Source organism: Narcine bancroftii, chromosome 4 (genome assembly GCF_036971445.1).
Source record: "Narcine bancroftii isolate sNarBan1 chromosome 4, sNarBan1.hap1, whole genome shotgun sequence".
Taxonomy (NCBI): domain Eukaryota; kingdom Metazoa; phylum Chordata; class Chondrichthyes; order Torpediniformes; family Narcinidae; genus Narcine; species Narcine bancroftii.
Window position 1 is genome coordinate 71,401,093 of NC_091472.1, and position 14,385 is coordinate 71,415,477.

The 14,385-nt window shown below is 38.5% G+C and overlaps 1 protein-coding gene across 6 annotated transcripts in view; it reads left to right on the forward strand.

Moving 5' to 3' along the window:
- The window catches only part of LOC138760672 (uncharacterized), a 184,149-nt gene that overhangs the window by 54,201 nt on the left and 115,563 nt on the right, over positions 1-14,385 (forward strand). For all 6 annotated transcript variants that reach the window (XR_011355793.1, XM_069931593.1, XM_069931594.1 and 3 more), the window contains one exon: positions 3,502-3,566. Coding sequence is in view for 5 of the 6 variants with exons in the window: in XM_069931593.1 (XP_069787694.1) it covers positions 3,502-3,566 (65 nt within the window). In the remaining variant the exon portion in view is untranslated. The remainder of the gene's footprint in view (positions 1-3,501; positions 3,567-14,385) is intronic.

The following is a 14,385-nucleotide window of genomic DNA, read 5'->3' on the forward strand; positions in this document are numbered from 1 at the left end:
GTGATTTTCAAAGTTCATTAAAATAAATATGCTTGATTAATGATTATAAATGTAAGTTAAAATTCTTATTCCATGTTTGAAAATGTACTCGATTGAAGAAATTAAGAATGATTGCCTTTTTAATAATAATTTAAAAACATATTTAACAAATTTGTAATCAAATGTTTCTTTTCATGAATTACAAAATATTTTTAAGAACAGGAAGCATGTATCATCTAACCTTTGCAGGCAGAGTAATTAAAATGTCACTTTCAGCATGTTATGGTACAATTTCCTTTTGTTCTCTTGATAGAACTGTACTGCCGTAATTCTACTTCCACAAAACTTTATTATCTAACTTGACTTCCTCATCCTAATGCTAACTTCACTGTAAATAATTCCCTTTTAGATATGATCCTGTATGCTCTTTTGTGTTCCATCTCCAATTATACATTCATTTCCAAATTCCTTGAACATATTGACACCACTATCTGATGAAGTTCCTGTCTCTTTCCATAGACATTGCCTGATATGTTGAGTGTTTCCATTATTTTTCTACTTTTTATTTCTTGACATTGCATTAACTTGTTCCAATCTTTCCTGTAACCCCCACATGTGAACGTGTGTGGCTGACTCACAGGGAGCAGGGACACAGCGCTCTCACAGGGTCCAACTGCTCAGTCTGACTGCTAGCTCCGTACAGGCTTTAAATGGCCCATTAAAGGAGTGGAAAGTGGTGTTACTTAAAATCCCATGACTGCGGGGTCTGTGCCCAAGAAGGTGACATTTATGATTGGCATCAGCCATGAGGGGTTGCAGACTCCAGGGAAGTGGAGGACTGGTGGCAGGCACCAGAAAATTGGAAGCCACTCCTGTCTGAGAAGGAGAGGCAGAGGAGATGACCCAAGGGATGGTGACCATGGTGCCAGATCAGTGTGGGGTTCTGCAGCTAAAAAACTCACATGCGGCAGGCTCGAGGAGAGGAACCCATGCAGGCTGTGGGATGCTGGTAACTGTGGTCAAGGGTCTCGCACCAGGCTACAGATTGCTGGAGGCTGGCTCAAAACTGGCTGGATGGTATTGGAACTGGGATGCGAGAGGGTGCTGAAGAGCTCCTAATTGATCTAGAGCTCAAGTTGCTGCTGGTTTGGATTGGACTCTGTGTGGCTGTGGAGGCTGCATGAGCACTGGAGGTGAATCCACAGACATTCAGTTATGGTTTTTAGACTGTAGGCATGTAATGGAACAATCAAAGAATTTTGCCACTACCTGGGGAGTCTAAAAAGGAATGTGCAGGAATTTTGAGTTAATTCCTGTACCATGATTTATTCTGCAGGACCCCTACAACTTTTTTGGAGGAAGCCTGCAGTAATTCATTGATGGTCATCCACTCTACTGCACATGCAACCACTGGAACTGTTGCACTCAGCTGCTTGCAGTCTAAAAAGGAGCCCAGTGTGAATGACTACACGGACAGTAATCATGTTAATTTTTCTGCAATTTTCCTGACATTGCAGTCTAAAAACCATGTGACTCTGTGGAAACTCTCTTTTGCTTCTCTTTCTCTGACTGTAAGAGGTGCTTCAGGCAATTTCTGCCAATGGCAAATCTGTCTGCCTTACAAAAGGCACTTTTGTGTAATATTGCACTATTTTTATTACTTGATAATGAATTGAATCTTGGATGTAGAATCTTGAAATGTGGTTGACTGGACATTATACCATAACATATTGTTGGCCTCTAACACCATTGATCAGAACTTACTTCTTCAAAGCTTCTCTTTCATTTGTCATCTGAGGGACACAGGCTGGACCTATTTGCAGTTTTTTTCAGTTAGCACTCATACCTTCACCATCCACATTGCAGTATTCTGGACTTGAACGAGGATCTATCCTTGGCCTCTTCCTACTTGACTAAATATTGGGCTGTAGTTAAACATTCAACTGTATTTCACCAATGCCCATGTTATCACTTTATATGCTCTTTGGTCAAGTATCCGTCCATTAAATATTCAGCAGACTAATGTTTGCACCTCCCCCCCACTATACCCACTTACATTATCATGGCACTAATCTTATAATCCCATTCCCTTTCTTGGTAACTGACTTCAGTTTGAACCAGTTGTGAAATTGGCATTCTGACTGACACTAACCTAAGCTTCTGATGACAATTCCTCTGTGTTAGAGATCTCTGGGCATACAGTGTATAAAAATACAAGTGAACATATGAAAGGGGAGGATGAGTAGGCCTATCCACCTTGCTAAACTAGAATCAGCCTTAAAAATATTCATATTCTGATTTGATCACCCTGCAAGGAAGTGAGTTCCAAAGATTTTCCATTGGAAATGGGGGATGAGAGTATGGCCAAGTGGGATCATTCCTTGAATATGTTAGCAGCTTTCCTGAACAGCAGGAGTTATAGACAGAGCTGAAGGAGGAGAGGTTGGTTTGTGCAATAAGCTGAGCTGTGGTTACAATTTTCTGCAGTTTCTTGATGGTCTTGGGCATACAAAACTGTGATGCATATGCACAGAATACCTCTAACGGTGCATCTGTAAAAGTTAGTTACCTCAGGCTTCTATGAAAGAAGAGTATTTGGTGCACTTTCACTACCACCCTCTGATTCCTTCCACCAAGCCAATCCAGTCGGCTAGATCACCCTGTGTCCCATGTGATCCAAACTTCTGGGCCAGTCTACAATGTGGGATTTTGACAAAGGCCTTGCTAAAGTCCACATAGACAACATATACCTAACATCATAAATCCTCTTGGACACATCTTCAAAAAATTCAATCGAATTTGTGGGTCTTAATTTCACACACTGACTGGTTAGATCAAAGCATGTTATTGGTGATATTTATTCCTAACAACTTGAAGCTCTCCACCATCTCCACCTCAGCACTGTTAATATATACAGAGGTGGGTGCTCTTCTCTATTTCCTGAGGTCAGTGACCAATTCCTTTGGTTTGCTGACATTGACGGATAGATAGTATCCAGTGCCATGCCATTAAACTCTTTATTTCTTTCCTATACTCTGTCTCATCCTTGTATGAGATCTAATGGTGATTTGATGGATTAATGGTGGTTGTAATCTACAGAATTGTAGATGGAGTTAAAAGAGTGTTTGGCCACACTGTCATGAGTGTATTGGGACTATGGTAAGGAGCTGAGTACACAGCCTTGCGGAGCACCGTTGTTATGTATTACCGTGGAGGAGGTGTTGTCACTAAACCTCACTGTTTGCAACCTACAGGTTAGGAAGTGGAGGGTCAAGTTGCTGATACCTATAATTTAAACTCTGTTTGGGGTAATGGTTGCACACTTTGTACATTGTTGCAGGGACGAAGTCTCAGAATGCAAGGGCCAGTTACAACTTGAATCCAAATAGTTACCAAAAACTATTTCATACTGCTGCTTACAGCTATCAAAGGGCTGAGTATGATTTGGTGGATTACTTCTTTCTAAAATTGTAAGCATTTCAGATTATTAGTTGTACTACATGCTAAAATCTTGCCTTACAGCTTCGAAACAGCCAAGGTTCTTTGATTCCAATTAACAGTGCACTGAATATAAACAGCAAACAATCGTAAGTAAATTGTAATCACTAAGATGACTTGCTGTGTTCTTCAGTTAGCTGCAGCAGAGGTAACTGCAGATGGATATTGTGGTGAATTGAACCAAATGACTTTCAAATGCTATGTCCCTTCGAGTACTATATTGGCTAGCAACCACATTAAACATTCCATGCATTTCATCCACCACTAAATATTTATCGCCATTACCATTGGTGCACAATAGTTTCTGTGTTTTCCATCTACAAAATTCTTACATAGCAAGGCAGCAAATTTGTGATCTCTGCTCCTGAGAAGAACTGGGGCAGAAGACCTAGGTCTGTATAATGTAAGGTTTCCCCTCCAAGTCATGCATTATCTAGACTTAGAAATAACTTATTTTATCATTACTGAGTCTAAATTTATATGCTCCCCATCAAACCCTACTTTAGGTATAACTTCATCAGAAGGACAGCAGCGGTTCATGAAGGCAGTGCACCAACACCATATAGGTAATTAGAGAGGGCTAGTGAATGTTAACCACGTTATTGAGCCCCACTTTCTGTGAAATGAATATAAAAACATTTTAAATCAATGTCATGGTATTTTCCATTTCTGTTTCACTATTTCCACTATTCCTCAATTACGTTGAAACCAAAGTTCTCATGTAATTTCTGACTGATCTCTTTAATAGAAGTCTTTCTTTCTCACCTATGCAAGATCCTCATTGCTTTCACAATTATCCTCCAAGATTTGTTTAGTTCCTGAATTCAAGATTCTCAATCTTGCCCACAAATCCTCCGTTATTCTTGCCCCATCCTTCTCCCAGTCATCTCCTCCAGCCTTGCATACTCTGTTGCTCATACTGGACTCCCAACCTCTTTGTAGTCTGCCATTAATAGGCCTTTTTTAACCACCATGAACAAGTGGTTAAACTGGGCAATCTAACCTGTTCCCCACCCATGCAGTGTGAAACGGTTGGGCCGGTCAAAATTGATTGGGCTTGGAGACCTAGGTCGAGTTCGCCCTCCAATCCCCTTCTGGTGGTGTGAATCAACAAATGGCTTACCAGGAAGGCTTTGTGATGTCAGTGCCTGCATATGTGCGTCACATAGAAGATGGTTGCTATTGACCCTACAATAAATGTAAAGTTGGGTTTCTCCTTGTCTGCTCTTAGCCTTCTGAGAAAGGGTCTTTTTTTAAAAATCTGCACTTCACATTCATTGTTTCTGAATTTTTGCTGCTTAATTATCTTTAAGCTTGATTGTATTCGTTCGCTGATGATAGAAATTGAGGTTATCAGTTTATGTTTAGCATACATTGAAATACAATGAATGATACCATAACTTCTGTCATCAGTCCAGCTGGAATGTTATCAATTTCCACTAGATTTATTAGACTGAGATATACAGTAAAACAATATATGAAAAGACAAAATAATTAGTTCTAACATTTTTTTCATAGATAGTATTCAAGGCTGGATTTAGCTAATGTGGGGATTGTAGCATATGTTATAAAGGGGCTCTAAATTAAAAAAAAACACACAGACTCATACCTGTGTGTGCAATACTTAACCATGTGAAAATACATTAAAAAAAATTGCTATGCACAAGTATGGGCAACCTGTTGTAAAAAGGCTTTTTATAACAACAAATAGTATCCTATACTTGTGCAAAGCAATTTTTAAAAATATATTTTCACATGGTTAAATATCATCTGCACAGGGATGGCCCATCTTGTGAGTGAGCAGATTGTTGAAATGTAGTCCTAATCAAAGTGTGTACATTGGAGACAAGAACATAAAATTGAAAAGACAAAAAAAAGTTGTATTTTAGAATTCAAAGGATTCTGTCCACGATTTTTAATTTTTGAATTGAAATATTCATGTAGTCCTGGTAAACTGAGCAGTGAAGATGTTACAGGACCACTTTAGCACCTCACAGAGGCAGGAGGGAGCAATGCGGTGCAATGGCTGTCTTTGTTACCCATAATCCCCCATGCAACTGGAACTGATCTGCCGATACCAGGGAAACGCAGAGCGCTTCCAGCTGCTTGTGGGATTATGGTTAATGAAGACGGCTATTGATACTATACTCCCTTTAATTACTGTGTTAAAATAATAACCCCGATTAAAAGTTGAAGGCACTATAACACTATAGTAATAGAGCAAGTACAGTACTATAGTAATATTACTACAGTACTGCCCTCTGTAGTACAGAGTCCGTCTGTAATATAAATCCCAAAAACAGGTTAAATGTATTTTTCTCAAAACCAGTTTTAATTTCGTGTGTAGGAGATTCCACCTGAACAGTAACAAAATCTTCACATTTTGCCCAGATACTATCTGTCTGTGACACTTATAAAAGATCATCTTTTTTATTAAAAACATAGATTCAAATAATGCACTCAAGCAGAATGGGACCTCTGTTAGTTCCCTTCTTGTGACTGAATATTTAAGGCCTAGATGATTAAAAATGCGATCACATTTCCTGTCTTTTTTTTTGCTGGATTAACCAAAAATTTTCAATCAGCGAAGGCAATGTACACATATACTTTCGGGTTCCAGTGCCACTTCCTATCAGTGCATAAAGTGTTACTCTTAATGTCATCACTAGGGGCGGGACCTTCCCTTAAAATGCCCGGATGCTGATTTTCCAGGTAAGTAAGGTTGCAGTGTGAAAGACCAGGGAGGTGCAGCCTTCCAAGGACTTCTCCCAGGACCCAGGAGGGTTGCCAACATTTAGCAGTGTGAAAGCACCTAATGGTTACTTATTCATGGTCATTAGTAATTAGAAGAGTGACTATCTAAGGAAATTGCAGGTAGTTGTAAGAATAATAAGTTCGGGATAGTTAGTGATTTCATCTTCCTTCATATTGAGTGCGATTCCAAGAATGCAAAAGGCTTGTAAAGGGTTGAATTTATTAACCATGTCTAGGAAAGTTTCCTTAACAAGTACGTAAAGGGCCCTACAAGAGTAGGCACAACATCGGGGATCAAGGAAGGGAAAGTGACTATAGTGCCAGTGGGCGAGCACTTTGGTATGAGTGACCATAAAAAAATTATGGTGTAGTTGCGCTATGTCGCAGTGAGAGAAAAATGTCTGACTTGAGTGGTGTCCAGTTGGAAAACTGTTTAGTTGTTCACACTTGCATGTGTTTCAAACATTCCTCCCAGAAACCCCCGCGTGCCACGGGGCTGAAATAATGTAACCTTCCGCCTGCGATTTGCCCCGCAGTTGGAGCCCTCCTGGTTGCTGATGTCAATGGTTTGAGCTGGTTCAAACTGCACTTAGACGAGCTTCCACATGGGTCCCCCACCCCCATCCCCCAGAACCAGCGATCGGAGGTGAAATGTCTGGTGCCTGCACCTGGTCTGGTTGTTTGGGTGGGTGTTCTCGCCTTCGCGATAGGGGTACTGTTACTGGTCGGTCGAGGTCTAAGTGTGCTGGCTTGAGGCAGTCAATGGTGAATGTCGCTTCAAATCCGCTGATGTCCAGGATCCAATATGGGCTGTTGTGATGTGCCTCCTTCAACGACCCCTTGTAGGGATGCTGTAGGGGCGGTCTGTGTGCGCTTCTCTGGACAAAGATGTACTCACAGCCCTGTAAGTCTTTAGGTACAAAGGGTGTTATAGTGCTAGGGCAGGCCATTGGAATTGGGACCATTGTCCTGGGTAAACTTGTACCTCTCACTTTGTTCATTTTAGATTGGTCACAGTGTTTGAGCTACCGAAAGAAAATAGACACACTCACCGAGAGAACTTCAGTTTATTCAAATTTTATTACAAATTTTTTTTTTTTTAAAATTTTTTTATTTTTCACACCATAAATCACAATAGCCATGATATACACTTTTTCTTTTCCACACATTTACAGTGACTTTTTCTCCCTCCCCCTCCCTCCTCCCAAGCCACCCCCCCACCCCCCCCCCCTCATCCATTTTAGGTATACAATCTAGGTTGCATTAATTCAGTCAGACAATGTTGTCATTCAACAAAAATACACCAGAAATTCTACTGAGTCCATTCTTTTCTTTTCTTTTCCTTCCATCAACTTAGGTAATGTTTGTTCCCGGTAGGTTTTCGCTATTGTATTTAATGTAAGGCTCCCATACTTGTTCGAATATTTCAATATTATTTCTTAAACTATATGTTATTTTTTCTAATGGAATACATTTATTCATTTCTATATACCATTGTTGTATTTTCAAATTATCTTCCAATTTCCAGGTTGACATAATACATTTTTTTGCTACGGCTAGGGCTATCTTGACAAATCTTTTTTGTGCATCTTCCAAGTCAATTCCAAATTCTTTATTTTTTATGTTACTTAGGAGAAAGATCTCTGGATTCTTTGGTATAATGTTTTCTGTTATTTTATTTAATATCTGATTGAGATCATCCCAAAATTTTTCTACTCTCTCACATGTCCAGATTGCATGAATTGTTGTTCCCCTTTCTTTTTTACATCGAAAACATCTATCAGATACTGTTGGGTCCCATTTATTTAACTTTTGCGGTGTAATGTATAGTCTGTGTAACCAATTATATTGTATCATACGCAGCCTCGTATTTATTGTATTTCTCATCGTTCCAGAGCATAACTTCTCCCATGTTTCCTTTTTTATCTTTATATTTAAATCTTGTTCCCATTTTTGTTTAGTTTTACCATTTGTTTCCTCATTCTCCTTTTCTTGCAGTTTAATATACATATTTGTTATAAATCTTTTGATTAACATTGTATCTGTAATCACATATTCAAGGTTACTTCCCTCTGGTAAACTCAAATTGCTTCCTAATTTATCTTTCAAGTAGGATCTCAGTTGGTAATATGCCAGCGCTGTATCTCCAGTTATATTGTACTTATCTCTCATTTGTTCAAAGGATAAGAATCTACTTCCTGAAAAACAATTTTCTATTCTTTTAATCCCTTTTTTTTCCCATTTTCTAAAGGCAAGGTTGTCTATTGTAAAAGGGAGTAGCTTATTTTGCGTCAATATTAGTTTTGGTATTTGGTAATTTATTTTATTTCTTTCTACATGAATCTTCTTCCATATATTGAGGAGATGGTGTAATACTGGAGAAGTTCTATGTTGTACCAATTTTTCGTCCCATTTATATAATATGTGTTCAGGTATCTTTTCCCCTATTTTATCTAATTCTAGTCTCGTCCAGTCTGGTTTTTCCCTTGTTTGATAAAAATCTGATAGGTACCTTAATTGTGCGGCTCTATAATAATTTTTAAAGTTTGGCAATTGTAAGCCTCCTTGTTTATACCATTCTGTTAATTTATCTAGTGCCATCCTCGGTTTCCCCCCTCTCCATAAAAATCTCCTTATTATTTTCTTTAACTCTTTGAAGAATTTTTCTGTCAGTTGTATTGGCAATGCCTGAAATAAGTATAGTATCCTTGGAAAAATGTTCATTTTAATACAGTTTATCCTTCCTATCAGTGTTAGTGGTAGCTCTTTCCAATGCTCTAAATCATCCTGTAATTTTTTCATTAGTGGATTGTAATTGAGTTTATATAATTGGCCTAGATTTTTGTTTATTTGCACACCTAGGTATCTTATTGCCTGCATTTGCCATCTGAATGGGGATTCCTCCTTAAATTTTGAGAAATCCGCGTTATTCATAGGCATTGCTTCACTTTTATTTACGTTTATCTTGTATCTCGACACTTCTCCATATTCCTTCAATTTCTTATATAGTTCTTTTATTGATAGTTCTGGTTCTGTTAAGTACACTATCACATCATCCGCAAATAGACTGATTTTATATTCCCTGTCTTTTATTTTTATTCCTTTTATATTATTATCTATTCTTATCGATTCTGCTAGTGGTTCTATAGCTAGCGCAAACAATAATGGTGATAGTGGGCATCCCTGCCGCGTTGACCTGCTTAAGTTAAATTGCTTTGATACATGTCCATTTACTGTCACTTTCGCTAACGGTCCCTCATATAATGCTTTAATCCAATTAATAAACTTCTCCGGTAAACTGAATTTTTGCAATACTTTGAACAAGTAATTCCATTCTACTCTGTCGAAGGCCTTCTCTGCGTCTAAAGCAACTGCTACTGCCGGTGCTTTATTTCCTTCTACTGCATGAATTAAGTTAATAAATTTACAAATATTGTCTGTTGTGCGTCTTTTTTTGATAAATCCAGTTTGGTCTAAATTTACCATTTTCGGTACCTGTTCTGCTAATCTGTTTGCTAATAGTTTAGCTATTATCTTATAATCTGTGTTTAGCAGAGATATTGGTCTATATGACGCTGGTGAGAGTGGATCTTTCCCTTGTTTTAGTATCACTGTAATTATTGCTGTTTTACATGAATCTGGTAAGTTTTGTGTCTCATCAATCTGGTTGATTACATCCAGGAGGGGCGGTATTATTAGATCTTTAAATGTTTTGTAGAATTCTATTGGGAGTCCATCCTCTCCTGGTGTCTTATTATTTGGTAAATTTTTTATTATCTCTTGTATTTCTACTGTTCCAAATGGTTCTGTTAATTTATTTTGTTCCTCTATTTGTAGTTTTGGTAGTTCAATTTTAGTCAAAAATTCATCTATTTTCCCTTCTTTCCCTTCGTTTTCAGTTCGGTATAATTGTTCATAGAATTCTCTGAAGTTTTCCTTAATTTCTTTTGGATTATATGTAATTTGTTTGTCTTTTTTCCTTGTTGCCAATACCATTTTCTTAGTTTGCTCTGTCTTAAGCTGCCATGCTAAGATTTTGTGTGTTTTTCACCTAGTTCATAATATTTCTGTTTTGTCTTCATTATATTCTTCTCCACCTTACATGTTTGTAATGTTTCATATTTTATTTTTTTTATCCGCCAATTCTCTTCTTTTGGTTGTATCTTCCTTTATTGCTAATTTTTTTTCTATGTTTATTATTTCCCTTTCCAACTGCTCTGTTTCCTGATTATAGTCCTTCTTCATCTTGGTTGCATAACTTATTATTTGCCCTCTAATGAATGCTTTCATTGCGTCCCATAGTATAAACTTATCTTCCACTGATTCCGTATTTACTTCAAAGTACATTTTTAATTGTTTTTCAATAAATTCTCTAAAATCCTGTCTTTTAAGTAGCATTGGGTTTAATCTCCATCTATACATTCTTGGAGGGATGTCCTCTAGCTCTATTGCCACTAACAGGGGTGAGTGGTCCGATAATAGTCTAGCTTTATATTCCGTTTTCCTAACTCTCCCTTGAATGTGGGCTGATAACAGGAATAGGTCTATCCTTGAGTATGTTTTATGTCTAGTCGAGTAGTATGAGTATTCCTTTTCTTTTGGGTTTTGTTTCCTCCATATGTCCACAAGTTTCATTTCTTGCATTGATTTAATTATAAATTTGGTTACTTTGTTCTTCCTGTTAATTTTTTTCCCCGTTTTATCCATATTTGGATCCAAATTCAGATTGAAATCCCCTCCTATTAGTATGTTCCCTTGCGTATTAGCTACCTTCAAAAAGATATCTTGCATAAACTTTTGATCTTCTTCGTTAGGTGAATATATATATTAAGTAGATTCCAAAGCTCCGAATATATCTGACATTTTATCATAACATATCTCCCTGCTGGATCTATTATTTCCTCTTCTATTTTAAATGGCACATTTTTGCTAATTAATATAGCCACTCCTCTTGCTTTTGAATTATACGATGCTGCTGTTACATGTCCTACCCAATCTCTCTTTAATTTCTTGTGCTCCAATTCAGTTAAGTGTGTTTCTTGGACAAATGCTATATCTATTTTTTCCTTTTTCAGTAAATTTAGTAGTTTCTTCCTTTTAATTTGGTTATGTATTCCATTAATATTTAAAGTCATATAGTTCAGCGTAGCCATTTTATATTTTGTTTATCTTCTCTTTCCGTTTTTCCATCATTACCTTTCCTCCTTTTCCATTTCTGTTTTCTTATTTTCAACTCTTTACCAGACAACATTCCTACAACATCCAACATTTTCCTTATTCTCCTATTTCTATCTTCTTTGTCCCCAATCTCCCCTTCCCCTCCTGAGTTGTCCTTTATCCCTTGTCGGACAACCACATCTCCCCTCTCCATTTGGATTTGTGAATCCACTCGCAAGCGTCAACTGATTTTGCAGTGACCGCTCTTTTCCCCCACCCAGCCCCCCCCAGAAAAGATTTCGCTTTTTATATGTCACAAAGGTCACTCTTTTAATTCCCTCCTTATTCTCTCTATTCCATTACCTTCCCTTATTAATTCTTGTCTATACTATCTATGTTTTCCTCTAATTACAGATACTTTCACATATGCCCATTGTCTCTATTCACTCTTATACCTCTTTACCCGCATACATATCAATCGTGGTCATTTTTACCCTCATTACCCGTCTTCATCCCTCAGTCTATTTTTGTCTTTACCCACATACATATCAATCGTGATCATTTTTGCTCTCATTACCCGTCTTCATCCCTCAGTCTATTTTTGTAATTGTTCTGCAAATTTTCGTGCTTCTTCTGGATCCGAGAATAGTCTGTTTTGTTGTCCTGGAATAAATATTTTCAATACCGCAGGATGCTTCAGTGTAAATTTATATCCTTTCTTCCATAAAATCGCTTTTGCTGTATTGAACTCTTTTCTCTTCTTTAGGAGTTCAAAGCTTATATCTGGATAAATGAAGATTTTTTGCCCTTTATACTCCAGTGGTTTGTTGCCCTCTCTTACTTTTTCCATTGTCTTCTCCAGTACCTTTTCTCTTGTAGTATATCTTAGGAATTTTACTACAATAGATCTTGGTTTTTGTTGTGGTTGTGGTTTAGGGGCCAATGCTCTATGTGCCCTTTCTATTTCCATTTCTTGCTGTAGTTCTGGACATCCTAGGGCCTTAGGGATCCATTCTTTTATAAACTCCCTCATATTCTTGCCTTCTTCGTCTTCCTTAAGGCCCACTATCTTTATGTTATTTCTTCTGTTATAATTTTCCATTATATCTATTTTTTGGGCTAGTAATTCTTGTGTCTCTTTAGTTTTTTTATTAGATTCCTCCAATTTCTTTTTTAAGTCTTCTACCTCCATTTCTGCTGCTATTGCCCGTTCTTCCATCTTGTCCATTTTTTTCCCCATTTCTGTTAAGGTCATATCCATTTTATTTATTTTCTCTTCTGTGTTGTTTATTCTTCTTCTTAAATCATTGAATTCCTGTGTTTGCCATTCTTTAAATGACTCCATGTATCCTCTAACAAGAGCAAGTATATCCTTTACCTTGCCTTTCCCTTTATCTATTTCACTGTATTCTTCCTCTTCTTCTTCCTCTAGGTTGGCCATCTGTTGTTTCTTTGATGCCCTTTCCTCCTCTTCTTTCTTGTTTCCATTGTCTTCTGTGGTCTCTTCTTGCTGCAGGTGTTCTGCAGCTGTCGTTGCCGGCTGTGGAGATCGACTCCCCAGCTGGTCCCCCCTCCCGTCGGTATGTTTTTTTTCATGCGCATCGCGCATGCGCGAGGAGTCGCGCATGCGCGGTTGCGCACTTTTACTCGGCTCTGTGAGCCATTGTTGTAGTTCTTTTTCTACCGACCTGAGGTAGTGGGGTCCTCTCTCCACAGCGGGCCTCTTCGGACAGGTAAGGCCTTCACCTTTTTCCTCCGTTGTCTTCTCTTCCTCTCTTCTTTCCGTTGATTTTGATTTTTCTCCTTTTGTCTCCATCTTCTTTCCACCTTTATACTCACTTTTCTTTAACTTGTATTTCTGTGCCTTTGTATTTTCTCTTGTTTTTCCCGACTTTTCTGGAGAGGGCTGGAGTTCACCGTCCGGCCACTACTCCATCACGTGACTCCTCCATCAATTTTATTACAAATTCTTAAGCTGATATCAAACTACAATATGTAAGCCCTTCCCAATTATACTTATCAACATCTGGAGTGGTCCCAACTTCCAAGGCGAGGCAACGACTGCACACTTGTAGTAGGTTGTCAGGGCGCCAGTAGCAGCTTCTCCACCTCCTCCAACTGGGATGTTGGCTGGACTCTAGAAGTTCTTCTTGCTGAGAGATGTTGCCACCTCTCGGAGAGTCTCAAACTTCAGCAGCGGGACCATGGCTTATATTACCCAAAAACTGCTTACCCAAGCACCTATTCCCAGCACAAAAAGAAAGATAAGCGAGCAAGCTAGCATGCTAGGTTTCTATCGAATAACACAACTTTCTAGCTTATCACTTTGAATACAATGGTTTATTTTGCTTCAAGATTAGGTCGCTGTCTGACAGTCTGTGACTAATATACTAACAAGCAGGAAGATTAAACGTTCTTGGTACACAGATGTCTTTTTGTCACATAACTGCATCTCTGTGCCCCATGGTGGAACTTAGCTTATGTCTGCTGAGTCTCAAAGCAGGTTACTGATTCTCAGCCTTGCAGAAGCAAAAGCATGGTTTAAATCCTCCAATACATTCCACCCCTTGGTCACAGTCTGTCACTTACGAGACCTAACAAGGATAAGAGTACAGAAGGAGCGTAAAAGAGAAACCAAAACTACAATAATCACAAAAATAAGCAATAATGCGAGCAACCAACGGAGAATAGTGTGGCCCAATCCCCCAAATGTACCAGTTAACCATGAAAAAGGATTCCAACCAAGGCTCAAACTATCCTTGTGGGCCACAATACCCAGACGCTGGAGCTCACGAACAGATTTTGAAACATGCTGAACAATATCAGAAATATTAGTGGATACATCGGGCCGTGTTCCCCACGGGCAACTCCCTCGGAACGTCCTCGACATTACAAATCCGATTGCTGGCATCAAAGCAGCTGTTAAGCTAGATCAGCAGGAGCGCAGGATGGAGAAGCTGGAACAAAGAAGCCTGACATATGTCACTCACAATGCCG